The sequence below is a fragment of the Eleutherodactylus coqui genome, chromosome 5 (assembly GCF_035609145.1).
Source record: "Eleutherodactylus coqui strain aEleCoq1 chromosome 5, aEleCoq1.hap1, whole genome shotgun sequence".
NCBI classification, from domain to species: domain Eukaryota; kingdom Metazoa; phylum Chordata; class Amphibia; order Anura; family Eleutherodactylidae; genus Eleutherodactylus; species Eleutherodactylus coqui.
The window spans coordinates 14,855,786-14,871,822 of NC_089841.1; the positions used below are offsets into that span (position 1 = coordinate 14,855,786).

A 16,037-nucleotide genomic window follows, 5' to 3' on the forward strand; every position below is an offset into this window, starting at 1 on the left:
ACACCGCGTTGGGAAGTCTGTGTGCACCCATAGTATAAAGAAACCCCTGTAACATTCCAGTGGAATAGGTATAAGCAGACCACAATAACATTTTGATTGCAGTAGTATAGGCAGACCCCAGTACCATTTCTGTAGTACAGGTATAGGCAGACCCCTGTAACAATTTGGTAGCAGGACTATAGGCAGACCCCAGTTCCATTTCTGTTGTAGAAGTATAGGCAGACACCTGTAGCATTTACGTGGCAGATTTATGGGCAGACCCCAGTAACATTTATGTAGCAGCAGTATAAGCAGACCCCAGTATCATTTCTGTAGCAGCAGTATAGGCAGACCCCAGCACCACTTCTGTAGTAGAAGTATAGGCAGACCCCAGTAACATTTCTGTAGTAGAAGTATAGGCAGACCCCTGTAACATTTCTGTAGTAGAAGTATAGGCAGACCCCTGTAACATTTATGTGGCAGATATATAGGCAGACCCCTGTAACATTTATGGAGCAGCAGTATAGGCAGACCCCTGTAACATTTACTTGGCAGCAGTCTAGGTAGACCCCAGCACCATTTCTGTAGTAGAAGTATAGGCAGACCCCAGTAACATTTCTGTAGCAGCAGTTTAGGCAGACCCCTCTAACATTTCTGTAGCAGCAGTATAGGCAGACCCCTGTAACATTTAAGTGGAAGCAGTATAGGCAGACCCCAGCACCATTTCTGTAGTAGAAGTATTACATAGTAACATAGTTTGTTAGGCCGAATGAAGACAATGTCCATCTAGTCCAGCCTTCTATCCTCCTGTGTTAATCCAGAGGAAGGCAAAAAAAAAAACCCAAGAGCAGAAGCCAATTAGCCCTTTTGGAGAAAAAAATTCCTTCCCGACTCCCTAATGGCAATTAGTCTGTTCCCTGGATCAACCCCTAATGGTTCCTACCTGCCTGTATATCCGGATTAACAATTAACCTAAGATTTATATCCTGTAATATCCTTCCTCGCCAGAAAGACATCAAGTCCCCTTTTAAACTCCTCTATTGATTTTACCATCACCACGTCCTCAGGCAGAGAGTTCCACAGTCTAACTGCTCTTACAGTAAAGAATCCCTTTCTATGTTGGTGATGAAACCTGCTTTCCTCTATTGGCAGACCCCAGTAACATTTCTGTAGTAGAAGTATAGGCAGACCCCTGTAACATTTATAAAACAGCAGTATAGGCAGAGCCCTGTAACATTTCGGTAGCAGGAGTATAGGCAGACCCCAGTACCATTTCTGTTGTAGAAGTATAGGCAGACCCCTGTAACATTCACGTGGCAGCAGTATAGTAGACCCCTGTAACATTTCTGTAGCAGTAGTATAGGCAGACCCCTGTAACATTTATGTGGCAGAAGTACAGGTAGACCCCCATTTTTGTAGCAGCAGTATAGGCAGACCCCAGCACCACTTCTGTAACAGCAGTATAGGCAGACCCCAGCACCACTTCTGTAGTAGAAGTATAGGCGGTCCCCTGTAACATTTATGGAGCAGCAGTATAGGCTGACCCCTGTAACGTTAACGTGGCAGAAGTATAGGCAGACCCCTGTAACATTTATGGAGCAGCAGTATAGGCAGATCCCTGTAACATTTACGTGGCAGAAGTATAGGCAGACCCCTGTAACATTTCGGTAGCAGGAGTTTAGGCAGACCCCAGTACCATTTCTGTTGTAGAAGTATAGGCAGACCCCTGTAACATTTACGTGGCAGCAGCATAGGCAGACCCCTGTAGCATTTCTGTAGCAGCAGTATAGGCAGACCCCTGTAACATTTACGTGGCAAAAGTATAGGCAGACCACAGTAACATTTATGTAGCAGCAGTATAGGCTGACCCTAGCACCATTTCTGTAGTAGAAGTATAGGCAGACTCCTGTAACATTTACGTGGCAGCAGTATAGGCAGACCCCAGCACCATTTCTGTAGTATAGGTATAGGCAGACCCCAGTAACATTTCTGTAGTAGAAGTATAGGCAGACCCCTGTAACATTTACGTGGCAGAAGTATAGGCAGACCACTAACATTTATGGAGCAGCAGTATAGGCAGACGCCTGTAACATTTATGGAGCAGCAGTATAGGCAGACCCCTGTAACATTTATGGAGCAGCAGTATAGGCAGACCCCTGTAACATTTATGGAGCAGCAGTATAGGCAGACCCCTGTAACATTTACGTGGCAGAAATATAGGCAGACCCCTGTAACATTTATGGAGCAGCAGTATAGGCAGACCCCTGTATAATTTACGTGACAGAAGTATAGACAGACCCCTGTAACAATCTTGTAGCAGAAGTATAGGCAGGCAGACCCCAGTAAAATTTTTGTAGTAATAGTATAGGCCAACCTCTGAAACATTGGGGTACCATGAGTGTAGACGAAGGCCGGAAAAATTAGTTGGATAAGAGTGTAGGCGTGGGCCCGAAAAATTAGTGTACCAAGAGTACAAGTGTACCTCTGAAAAATTTATCAACCGAGAGGGCAGGTGAAACCCATAAATATTTTTTGAAAGATACAGCTCGCTGTTGCTTAATTTGTAACAGAGCCTGGAGGCAGCCCTGTGAAAAAAATTGGTTCATGCTAAAGTATCAATACTTTTGAAACTTTTAAAAATTGTAAAAACATTGTTAGATGAGCCTTTTGGGATGCAGAAAAATTGGCAGTTCAGCACGATGACATTGTTTCTGGAGGAGGAGTAGCAGGAGGAGGACTAATATCAGAGACAGATTGACAAAGCTAAATGCCCCTTTTTTTCCGGTGATAGAGAAGAGTGCTTTTATCTGTGGTTGCAGTGAAAAGAATCTTTGGTTCCACTGCTCTCCGCCGGTGGAGAAGAGAAGTCTGGGGAAATCCAGGCTTTGTTCATCTTTATGAGTGTAAGCTTGTCGGCACTGGCAGTTGACAGGTGGGTACACTTATCCGTGATGATTCCCCCAGCTGCACTAAACACCCTCTCTGACAAGACGCTAGCGGCAGGGCAAGCCAGCACCTCTTGGGCATATAGCGCAAGTTCGTGCCACGTGTCCAGCTTTGACACCCAATAGTTGTATGGAGCAGAGGATGATGGTACGATCGGCTACTTACTCCCTCACCATCTTTTTACAGTGCTCCCTCCGACTGAGCCTTGACTGGGGAGTGGTGACACAGTCTTGCTGGAGAGCCATAAAGCTGGCAAAGGCCTTGGAGAGTGTTCCCCTGCTGCGCTGAACATGCTGCCTGATCTCCGCGCCTCCCCTGCTACTTGGCCCTCGGAACTGCGCCTTCTGCCGCTAGCGCTGTCAGATGGGAAGTTTAGTATCACTTTGTCCACCAGGGCCCTTTGGTATTGCATCACTCTCGTACCCCTTTCCTGTTCTGGAATGAGAGTGGAAAGTTTCTCCTTGTACCGTGGGTCGAGAAGGGTGTACACCCAGTAATCCGTGTTGGCCAGAATACCGTCTAACGCGAGGGTCGCGACAAAGGCAGCCTAACATGAAGTCAGCCATGTGTGCCAGGGTTCCAGTACGCAAGACATGGCTGTCCTAGCTAGCAAGATGACTTTCAGGATCCTCCTCCTCCTCCTCATCAGCCCATACACGCTGAACAGATGAGAGGCAAGCAGCATGGGTACCCTCTGCAGTGTGCCCAGCTGTCTCTTCCCCCTCCTCCTGCTCCTCCTCCAAAACGCGCTGAGATAAAGACATGAGGGTGGTCTGGCTATCAAGCGACATACTGTCATCCCCCGTCTCCTGTTCCAGCCTCAAAGCGCCGGCCTTTATGCCTTGCAGCGAACTTCTCAGCAAGCATAGCAGCGGGATAGTAACGCTAATGATTGCAGCGTCACCGCTGCTCACCATCTGGGTAGACTCCTCAAAGTTTCCAAGGACCTGGCAGATGTCTGCCATCCAGGCCCACTCTTGGTAAAGAATTGGGGAGGCTGACTACCACTAAGCCGCCCATGTTGGAGTTGGTATTCCACTATTGTTCTACGCTGCTCATAGAGCCTGGCCAACATGTGCAGCATAGAATTCCACCGTGTGAGCACGTCGCACAGCAGTCAGTGCTCTGGCAGATTAAACCGATGTTGCAGGGTCCTCAGGGTGGCAGCGTCCTTGGTGGACTTGCGGAAATGTGCGTAGATGTGGCGCACCTTGCCGAGCAGGTCAGATAAGTGCAGGTAGTTTTTCAGAAACCACTGAACCACCAGATTGAAGACGTGGGCCAGGCATGGCACGTGTGAGGCTGCCGAACTGCAGAGCCGCCACCAGGTTACGGCCGTTGTCACACATGACCATGCCCGGTTGGAGGCTCAGCGGCGAAAGCCAGAGGTCGATCTGCTCTGTCAGACCCTGCAACAGTTCGGGGGCCGTGTGCCTCTTGTCACCTAAGCTGAATAGTTTCAGCACGGCCTGCTGACGCTTGCCCACCGCTGTGCTGCCTCGCCGCGCCACACCGACTGCTGGCGACGTGCTGCTCACATTTCTTAATTGAGAAGTAGTGGTTGCGTAGGAGGAGGGTTTAGAGGAGGTGGCATAGACCACCACAGATACCCGAACCTAGGAAGGACCCGCTATTCTGGGTGTGGGTGGGACGTGTGCGGTCCCAGGCTCTGACTCGGTCCAAGCCTCCACCAAATTCACCCAATGTGCCGTCAGGGAGATATAGTGGCCCTGCCCACCAGTACTTGGCCATCATATGTCTGCGCACGCTGGTGAGGCTGGTGGTGGTGGCTTCCCGGCTGATCTTGGCATGACAGAAGTTGTACACCACTGTTAGTCGGTCGTCCGCGCTCTCACCGAAAAACATCCACACCTTTGAACACCTAGGCCTCTGCTCGGTGGCTTGGCGCGAGGGGGTGCTTTGGGAAACAGTTGGGGGATTCTTCGGTCTGGCCCTGCCTCTACCCCTGGCCACCCCACTGTCTCTTCCAACCTTTCCTGCTGCTGCTGCACTTGCCTCCCCCGATGAAGACCTGTCCTCAGTTGGCTTAGCATCCTAGGTGGGGTCAGTCACCTCATCATCCAGTTGCTCTTACAACGAAACCTCTGTGCGCTCCTCCCTCGGACTTACTGCCCTTACTATTACCTCACTGATAGACAACTGGGTCTCATCATCATCATCGTCCTCCTCACCCACTGAAAGTTCTTGAGACAGTTGCCAGAAGTCCCCAGCCTCATCAAACTCCTCAGGTGAGAGAGGAACCATTTTTTCCCAATCAAGGCAGAGACCCGAGAACAGTTCCTGGGAGTCTGCCGGCTCATCAGAATGTGTCATTTTCATGGAGTGAGGAAGCTGGGAGGAAGGAGGAGGAGCAGCCAGAGGATTCAGAGTTGCAGCAGTGGACTGCGTAGAAGACTGGGTGGTTGATACATTGCTGGATGCATTTTCTGCCATCCACGACAGGACCTGCTCACACTGCTCTCTTTGTAATAAAGGTCTACCACGTGGACCCATAAATTGTGATATGAAGCTGGGGACCCCAGAAACTTGCCTCTCTCCTAATCCCGCAGCAGCCGGCTGTGATTCACCTGGACCAGGAACTCAGCCTGTGCCCACACCCTCACTTGGACCTCCGCATGCTTGCCCGCGTCCACGTCCTCGTCCCCGACACCTACCTCTCAGCATGGTGGATTACGAATAGAGCAGACACAGAACGGTGTAAATAATAATGAAATTATTGGCGTACAGTTTGAGGCTGAGAGCGGTATTGTAACGCTAACTGCAGCCAGAAAAAAATTATACGGAAGGCTGCAAACAGGCCTAGCTGTGCAATAGTGATGCACTACAACTTCCACTAGATACCCTGTAAATTTCAGACGGTCAGAGGTAGCTCAACTATGGAGCTTTTTTTTTTCTTTTTGAAAAAGAATACAGGCTATATAGTGTGCATATGACTTTCCCTCCATCAGTGGCTGTGGCCGTATGTTGTGCGTTAAGTTCACTGCAGACACAGACCGGTGTAAATAATTATGGAATTATTGGCGTACACTTTGAGGCTGAGAGCGGTATTGTAACGCAAACTGCAGCCAGAAAAAAATTATACGGAAGGCTGCAAAAAGGGCTAGCTGTGCAATAGTGATACACTACAACTCCCACCAGACAACCTGTAAAATGCACAGGGTCAGAGGTAGCCCTAAGAAGGACCGTTGGGGTTCTTGTAGACAGGATTCTACACTACCACTGTCCCTATCTCAGCAGCACTTTCCCTATACTCTGTATTACAGACTGCAGACTTAGAACACTATAGCTGTAATAGCCTGCACAGCCCGAGATAAAAAAAAAAAAAAAAATTGCGCAAAACTGCTCCCAGCCAGCCACACAGTTGTGCACATTGTCAGATGTGGCCCTAAGAAGGACCGTTGGGGTTCTTGAGGACAGGATCCTACACTAACACTATCCCTGAATAAGCAGCAGCACTTTCCCTATGCTCTCCCAGTGTGTGTCTGAGGCGAGCCGCGGGCGGGACCGCTTTAAGTACTGGGCGGTCACTTGATCTCGCCAGCCACTCACTGCAGGGGGTTGGATAGGGCTGGCACATCACAGCAGGAAGTGGTAATGCCTTCCCTGCATGTCCATTGGCTAAAAAAATGGCGCTAAACATGCAGGGAAGGAAATGGAATTGACTCAAGTACCGTGTGGTGCTCGTCTCGAGTAACGAGCATCTCGAACACCTTAATGCTCGAACGAGCATCAAGCTCGGACGAGTGTGCTCGCTCATCTCTAATAAGAACCCTTTTACCATAAATCTCCCTGTTAACAATAACATCCAGGGATAAGAGAAGAGGGTCTGTAAAGAGGAAGTCTAATCTATATAGACAGAAAGACAGTAGTCTCATTAATATTCAAACCATCTCCAGAATAATATTTAGGATATATAGCCACAGTTCCCACATGTATGCTGGTTCATAGATTCAATGATTCAATTAAATTCCTACTTTCATTGGTTCAATGCATTTCCCTGAAGGACGCAGTTTATCAGTAACCCCATAGATCTCTTAGATTGGAAAAAACTCAATGGTTAATCCCTAACGACTGAAGTTATGAAAGCAAATAGATCCATAACAGAACTAAAAAAATCCTAAAACCCACCTCCCTAGCACTTAACAACCAATAGGCTGTCTATGCTAGCTGCAAAAGAAGGGGTTTTAATAACCCGACCTATAAGGTTATAAGAAATGAAAGAGTCCTGTGTGGTGCAGAGTGCTAAGGCAGCAGAAATGCAGTCCTAAGCTCTCGCTGACAACCTGAAGGTTGCGAGTTCAATCCCCAAATGGTAGGTGGTACGTGGCTCAAGGCCTTTCATTTTTTCAAGGTAAGTAAAAGGAGTAGCCAGCTTGGTGGGGGGTAACAAATAAATAAATCACCTGAAAGCGCTGTGGAATAAGTCGGCACTATACAAATTAAAAGATTTATATTTTAAAATAACAAAAGTAGCATAACCAGCAGCCCTGACGGTGGACTGCTGGCAAGTGTTTAATTGTATCAATGAAATACAGCTTTAATACTGCCTATAAGGTGAAGGGCTATTGATATAACCAAGTCTTTTTCACATGTGGTAAGTTACTTAGCTCAATTCCTTCCATTCTGTATGCGTTTTTTTTTTACAGTTTAGTTACCTAGATGTAGGACTTTGCAATTTTCCTTATGAAATACCATTCTGTTAGTCGCCGCCCACTGTGCAAGCTTTTCTAGATCTTTTTGAATGCTCTTTCTTCCCTAGTGTTAGCTATCCCTCCTAGCTTTGTGTTGTCAGTAAATTTGATCAGTTTGCCATCAATTCCCTTCTACAGATGATTTATAAAAGTGTTGAACACCATTGGGCCTAGGACAGAGCCTTGTGGTACCCCACTTGATACATTCTTCCACTTGGATGTGCAGCCATTTATGACCATTCTTTGAGTGGTTGTGAATCCACCTAACAGTTGCCTTGTCAATTCCATATTTGGTAATTTTTTTAATAAATATGGTATGAGATACTTTGTCAAATGCTTTACTAAAGTCAAGATATACTATATCCATCGCATTTTCCTAATCAACCCAGTCGGTGATACTGTCCTAGAAGGAAATTAGATTTGTCTGGCATGGCTTGTTTGTTACAAGTACTTGCATACATGCTGTTTAATAATGTGTTCAAAGAGCTTTCCCAATATGGAAATCAGACTCACAGGTCTGTAATTTCTTCCCTTTTTTGAAAATAGAGACATTTGCCCTTTTCCAATCTTCTGGGACTTCATGTTCTCCAGGTATTTTGAAAGATTATGGTTAGTGGTTCAGCAATTACCTCCGCTGCTTCCTTTACTATCCTAGAACGTAATTCCTGTGGACCATTGTTGCGCTAGATTTTAATATATCTATATAGTGGTGAAAACCCTCACTGACTGACTGACTTGCCACTAATTCTCTAACTTCCATGTGTTACACAAACATTAAATTTGGCAGGAGCATTACTCAGGTCCTAAATAGGAAAAGTAAAGGGGTCACAACTTGATATTGCAATGCTAAGTGCAGAAGTATTGAACCCCCCCACCCCCACCCCACCCCCCATGTAATGTACTTAATCTAATTCTCTAACTTCCCGGTGTCTTACAAACATGAAATTTGGCACGACAATTCTTTCTGTTCTAAATACAAAAAGTACAGGGGTTGCAACTTGATTATTCAATGCACTTCTATTTATGTGTCTGATGTGCTAAATATAAATATTCAGTCAAGAAATAAAATGTGCGAAGAAGCTGGCCACCTATCCTTTTTCCTGAAGTATATTCTTTGCTGCTTGGACTTGCAGCTAGCCAAGGCTTCACACTTGCTTTCAGCAGACTGAAAAAGGATTGCCCTGTTGCATTCAGGTGAGATGCTTGCTTTTGTATTTGGAAGAAACTGTTCCCTCCCCAACTCCGTGTTTATAGATAACCTGCATTCATTTATTCCCTCAATAGTGCGGGGAAGGTAAGTTAATGTAATGTGACATAATTAGAATTTCCCCCTCTCCAGTGATATCATCTGTTACAATCATAAATAAGAATGATGTAATATGTGACATCATCTGTTATTACTAGGGATGAGCGAGTATACTCGCTAAAGCACTACTCGTCCGAGTAATGTGCTTTAGCCGAATATCTCTCTGCTCGTCCCTGAAGATTCGGGGAGCGCCGCGGCTGACAGGTGAGTCCCGGCGGGGAGCAGGGGAGAGCGGGCGGGAGAGAGGGAGAGAAAGATCTCCCCTCCGTTCCTCCCCGCTCTCCCCTGCAGCTCCCCGCTCCGCGGTGGCACCCGAATCTTCAAGGACGAGCACTGAGATACTCGGCTAAAGCACATTACTCGGACGAGTAGTGCTTTAGCGAGTATGCTCGCTCATCCTTAGTTATTACCATAGATTAGAATGATGTAATGTGACATCAGAATCTCTCCCCTCTCCAGTGACATCATCTGTTATTACCATAGATAAGAATGATGTAACGTGACATCAGAATCTCTCTCCTCTCCAGTGACATCATCTGTTATTACCATAGATATGATGTAACGTGACATCATCAGAATCTCTACCCTCTCCAGTGACATCATCTGTTATTACCATAGATAAGAATGATGTAATGTGACATCATCAGAATCTCTCACCTCTCCAGTAAGCTGGAACAGTACCTCTAGGGTGAGATTTAATACACTCTCCGCAGTCTTATTTCTGTCCTTCTCCATCTTTGAACAGCAGAGGATCCTATATTCTTTAGGCCTAAATGGAAAGAGGATGAAAATGTAAAAAACAAAAACATAAATCCCATGTAAAACACTGAAATTACTAGAGAGAATGAAAGGGAAGCATTTGAGGATATATTAACCCCTTAGGACATAACCTTTTTCGCAGTTTGACTGTCCTCCCAACTTTCATCACTGGCGAAGCTGTCTGGAAATTTGTCTCTTAAGTACTTAAATGCCCGTCCTTCCTGGTTCATACGTTTGACAAAATTTTTAATTAAACCCAACTTTATATAAAGGATTGGAACAAGAACATCTTTTGGGTCCACGAGAGGCTCGGCAACGACGTTTTTCTCAGTAGGGTCAAGATTTCTTGCAGGCCTGTCCGCTCGAATGTAATGTGATTTCCTATCCCTACTGTTCCACATACATTAAAAGCAACAGTATTTAGTGACCCCAGTTGCATTCCTAAGAGTACAGCGATTACTTTTAGATCGCCACAGAATTTCCACTTGTGCTCAGCATATTTGATTGAGTCGAGGAGGACTGTCATGTTTACATACGTCTCCTTCATGTGACCTGCATGACCAACAGGAATAGAAGGAAGAGGTTTGCCAATGTGAAGTAATACAGCTTTCAAACTAAGCTTGGAGGAATCTATGAATAACCTCCATTCAGTTGGATCATGGTTCAAATTCAAACATTTCATCAAGCCATTAACGTCGCAGCAAACAACCAGATTGTTTTTCCTTCTCAAAAAAAAGAAGCAGACCCCTCTGACATTCCCTGTACTGTGAGACTCTGACATCACGTTGGAGAAGATTCCATTGATGTAGTCTTGACTCTAGAAGTTCTGCCTTCTCCTTTAACAAGTCAAGGTCTCGAATGATATCACTCAATTCCGCTTGACTCATTCTGTGCGGTGTATCATTTTTTACCTCAAGGTCAGGGTCATGGGATGTGGAAGGCTTGTTGGGTTCTTCTTTTTCCACACTTTCTTCATTTTCTACTTCAAGCTCATAATGTTGGGGTGGAGTAGGAACTGGTAAACTATCTGAATGTGGAATAGGTCGAATAGCAAATGGAAGATTCGGGTATTGAACGGTTCCTGTTTCCTTCATTGACAATCCTGCCTTTATAGACAGAGTTAAGCAGAAATAGCAGTCATTTGTATGGTTTGTAGGCTCCTGCCAAGCCATAAGCACAGCAAAAGCCATAGATCAGTTTTTATTTTTCAGCCATTTTTGTAGTTTAACTGAATAAGAGTTGCAACACATGTGTGGAGCCCATGACTTATCCTGGTCCCCTACCTTCATACCAAAATAATGATGATAGGCAGGAGGAATGGCCCCAGCTAGGCTTCCTTCTACTCAGCCCTTGATAATAAGAGATGCATTATGTAAACTTTCAAGAAACCCTCTATGCAGTCACTGACACTCAGCTGATGTCTTCAACCCTGGCATCTGTTCAAGCCAGCCTTCCAGCTCTGCTTCAACAATGCAGCCACAGAATTCTCAAGCTGCAAAGCTCACAGATTTCCCAGAAGGTCCTATATTGTAAGTACTGGAGATTGTTAGGTCGTGTCAGGTTGGCAAATTACGGTTAGTTGCATGAAAGGGTTTGTTGTTGTCAGTCAGTCAGATTCAGTCTCTCTAGCTAGCCTTCCCTTATCTCAGATGCATCCTCAAAGTTTGCTTATCTGTGCGTAATGTGAAACTGTTCAAGTTATATATGCAATTTCTGGTGCTTAATATTAATGCAGATAGCCACGTGCCTGAAAGTAAATGGTGTGCCTGTCATTTACTTACATAGGTGTTAGTTTTATTTCAGTACTAAGCATTTTTAAACCAGGTACTGGCATCACAATCACCTAATTCCATTAGTCGTCCAGATCTTGTTGTATACCTTCAACGGTGCACAAGATTACAAAGAGCGTCCTGCAGTCAACTCCACCATGACACGGCTCCTCAACCACATCTTAGAAACCGCTCAGAGAGTTCAGGCTTCATCCTGATTGTCACACATTGTAGCTGGAAAGTGCAAAGAATTCGCAGTAGCGTTTGCAGATACCTGAGTGCCATCATGAAGTGTACATGCACCGCCGGCTTCTCATCTCGTCATCGCAACTTGGTTAAACGACAGACCGGACTCACAACAAACTAGCCTCCACTATCACTGTCCTCCGCTTCTCCCCTCTCTTGCTCCCCCACAACAGGAACCATGAAGCAGCACAACCAAAAGGCCCGGGGACAGCGGGGCAACCAGCAGAGTCACAAACACCGGCCAGGAGGAAACCAAGCCAGCGCAACAGGTGGGAGCTCTCCTGGTGTCTCACATCACGCTGGGGGCCGCACTCCTACATGTCACAGCCCGTCAATCAGTATGCTATCTGCTTCCAGGAAGCATCTAGGACACATAGGCGCACTTACTATTCCAGGTCTGTAACTCCTATAATTTACAGAATGTTAACTTTCTAAAATTTAGAACCTAAAAGCAAATGTTCGGCCTTTTCTGATCTGGTGGTGATATAAACATACTGTGCATATAAAAGGTCTACACCTCCCTGTTACAATGCCAGGTTTTTGTCATTCCCCTTCCATGTGACCCGTAATCTGTACAATCCCACTGGGAGAACAGATGGCCAACTTTTAGGGTGCAGTCATGAGGGTGTGTTTAAAAAAAAAAAAAAACACACTGCAGCAAATTTGTGCCCGGGCAAAGCTTCACATGTGCAGCGCATGAAACTTTGCCCATTCACTGAAGCAGCTTTACTTGGAGAAGCACAACTGCTCCACAAAGAGAAAGAAGAAGCCTCGCAGGGCATCTGGATTTCCCAGAGTAGGAAGAGATGGAACGGGGCTATGGAGATTCCCTGCATTGCTTCGCTCACTGTACCTGCTCTGGGGAAACCCCCCATAGCAGCACTGTGTCTTTCTGATATGGTGTCTCTCTTTTATGAGGAAATCCCCCAGGATTCCCTATAGCGCAGAGAAAGGGTGGGGCTAGCATGACCTGCCATCCCAATGTAGCCCTTAGCCATACCCCTTCATGGTTTGCTATGGGGATTCTCACAGAGAATCCACATAGCAAAAAAGAGGGGCGTGGCTAGGGGGAAGGTCTTGTTAGCCCTGCTCCCTCCTTCCATGCTCAGGGGAAGTCATGGAACCCCCCCCCCCTTCTCTCTCCCTGCTATAGAGAATTCCCTTGGGGAGAGAGGTTGGGAGAGTCCCCCACTGCCCCAGCTGCTGGGGAATTGCCCAGCAGGGAGGCAATAGGAATACCCCGCTCCCTACAGCAGGAAATTTGAATGGTGCGGCCCAGTAGTCCCTTCATCCCCGCAGGGACTTATAGAAGTTAACAGTTGGATATTTAAAAGGTACGGACAGATATTTGTGCAGCCTCTGTTTGATCACTTCCATTGAAGGAGAACTCACTGAAGTTCTCTGAACTTTTAGAAGCGTTGAGTTGCTAGGAACGTCAAACACGCTTGTCTGCCTGCGCCCATGGGGTGGAAAACTAAAACGGACAGAATTAAAAATAATGTGTTTGCATACGTGTTCACACCCTCTTATATCCGGGGGTATGGTTGTGTTCAGAATTAGCCAATCACATGTAACCTCCTGTTAGATAGCAGTCAGCATTCCGCTGCCATTATTTATAGCGATTCTGGGTTCCCCCATATAAAGTTCGGCTCTTCTAGGAGGATTTTCCTGACATTTTCTTAGTTGGTCGTAAAGATCTTACAGAACATCAAAGGGGTCAGCTTGTTGGAAGGAGTCAGTCAGGAGAAGGGGCCAAAACATCTCCAAGACATTTCATATAACATGGAGCACAGGGGAGACCATCAACAAGAAGGGGATTAATGGCCCAAAAGTGACATCACCAAAAACTGGACGTCCCTGAGAAACTGCTGAAAAGCCTAAAAGAGAATTGTTATAGGAGGCCAACAGCAACACTAGAGGAGCTGCTGGAGTTTCTAGTGAGTCCTGGTTGTGTAGTCATGTGACATCTCCCGTGTTCTTCTTATGTCGGGGCTGTGGGGGAGGGGACAAGACTTTACTAACAGAGAGCATACAAGCCGGCCATGTTCTGCCAGGACATCCATCACATCAGCAGAAATCTGTGGAGAACGTGTTCTGTCTGAGGAGACCGAGGGGGACCTTGTCGGCCAGAATCCCAGAAGGTCGGCCTGGTGTAAAGCCAACACTGCTGTCAGCAGAAGACCCCAAAACCGCAGTGAAGATGGAGGGGTCAGCATTATGTGGGAGCTGTATATCTGGAAGTGGGGCATTAGTGACAGGGAGGAAATTACTAATAGCCCCAAATATCCATCCATTCCAGCCCAAAACCTGAAGAGGGCAATGCACACCAGAGCCTAGAAATGAACCCCATAGCAGAACTACGGGTTACCTGTAGAGGGCGCTACACACCCAAGCCCAAAACCTGTACCCCATAGCAGATCTGCAGGATCCTGAAGAGGGCGCTACACACCAGAGCCCGGACCTAAACCCCATAGCAGATCTGTGGGGTACCTGAAGAGGGCACTACACACCAGAGCCCGGACCTGAACCCCATAGCAGATCTGTGGGGTACCTGAAGAGGGCGCTACACACCAGAGCCCGGCCCTGAACTCCATAGCAGATCTACGGGGGACCTGAAGAGGGCGCTACACACCAGAGCCCGGACCTGAACTCCATAGCAGATCTACGGGGGACCTGAAGAGGGCGCTACACACCAGAGCCCAGACCTGAACCACATAGCAGAATTGTGGGGGACCTGAAGAGGGTGCTACACACCAGAGCCCAGACCTGAACCCCATAACAGAGCTACGGGTGACCTAAAGAGGGCGCTACACACCAGAGCCCAGACCTGAACCAATAGCAGATCTGTGGGCACCTGAAGAGGGCGCTACACACCAGAGCCCAGACCTGAACCCCATAGCAGATCTACGGGGAACCTGAAGACGGCGCTAAACACCAGAGCCCGGACCTGAACCACATAGCAGATCTACGGGGGACCTGAAGACGGCGCTACACACCAGAGCCCGGACCTGAACCCCATAGCAGATCTGTGGGGTACCTGAAGAGGGCACTACACACCAGAGCCCGGACCTGAACCCCATAGCAGGCCTGTGGGGTACCTGAAGAGGGCACTACACACCAGAGCCCGGACCTGAACCCCATAGCAGGCCTGTGGGGTACCTGAAGAGGGCACTACACACCAGAGCCCAGACCTGAACCCCATAGCAGATCTGTGGGGGACCTGAAGAGGGCGCTACACACCAGAGCCCAGACCTGAACCCCATAGCAGATCTATTGGGGACCTGAAGAGGGCGCTACACACCAGAGCCCAGACCTAAACCCCATAGCAGATCTACGGGGGACCTGAAGAGGGCGCTACAGAACAGAGCCCGGACCTGAACCATATAGCAGGTCTGTGGGGGACCTGAAGAGGGCGCTACATAACAGAGCCCAGACCTGAACCCCATAGCAGATCTGTAGGGGACCTGAAGAGGGCGCTACACACCAGATCCCAGACCTGAACCCCATAGCAGATCTGTGGGGGACCTGAAGAGGGCGCTACATACCAGAGCCCAGACCTGAACCCCATAGCAGGTCTATGGGGGACCTGAAGAGGGCGCTACACACCAGAGCCCGGACCTGAACCATATAGCAGATCTACGGGGGACCTGAAGACGGCGCTACACACCAGAGCCCGGACCTGAACCCCATACCAGATCTGTGGGGTACCTGAAGAGGGCACTACACACCAGAGCCCGGACCTGAACCCCATAGCAGGCCTGTGGGGTACCTGAAGAGGGCACTACACACCAGAGCCCGGACCTGAACCCCATAGCAGGCCTGTGGGGTACCTGAAGAGGGCACTACACACCAGAGCCCAGACCTGAACCCCATAGCAGATCTGTGGGGGACCTGAAGAGGGCGCTACACACCAGAGCCCAGACCTGAAGTCCATAGCAGATCTATTGGTGACCTGAAGAGGGCGCTACACACCAGAGCCCAGACCTGAACCCCATAGCAGATCTATTGGGGACCTGAAGAGGGCGCTACACACCAGAGCCCAGACCTGAACCCCATAGCAGATCTACGGGGGACCTGAAGAGGGCGCTACACACCAGAGCCCGGACCTGAACCCCATAGCAGATCTGTGGGGTACCTGAAGAGGGCACTACACACCAGAGCCCGGACCTGAACCCCATAGCAGATCTACGGGGGACCTGAAGAGGCAGCTACACACCAGAGCCCGGACCTGAACCATATAGCAGATCTGTGGGGGACCTGAAGAGGGCGCTACATACCAGAGCCCAGACCTGAACCCCATAGCAGATCTGTAGGGGACCT

The 16,037-nt window shown here is 47.9% G+C and overlaps 2 protein-coding genes across 2 annotated transcripts in view; both read right to left on the reverse strand.

Moving 5' to 3' along the window:
* LOC136629067 (zinc finger protein 585A-like) overlaps positions 1–16,037 on the reverse strand; it is a 243,278-nt gene that overhangs the window by 96,217 nt on the left and 131,024 nt on the right. The gene's annotated exons all lie outside the window — the stretch shown is intronic.
* The window catches only part of LOC136629024 (oocyte zinc finger protein XlCOF22-like), a 32,203-nt gene that overhangs the window by 15,651 nt on the left and 515 nt on the right, over positions 1–16,037 (reverse strand). Inside the window, exon 2 of the mRNA XM_066605140.1 lies at positions 9,601–9,712. Within this exon, the coding sequence (XP_066461237.1) occupies positions 9,601–9,678 (78 nt within the window). The 5' untranslated portion in view covers positions 9,679–9,712. The remainder of the gene's footprint in view (positions 1–9,600; positions 9,713–16,037) is intronic.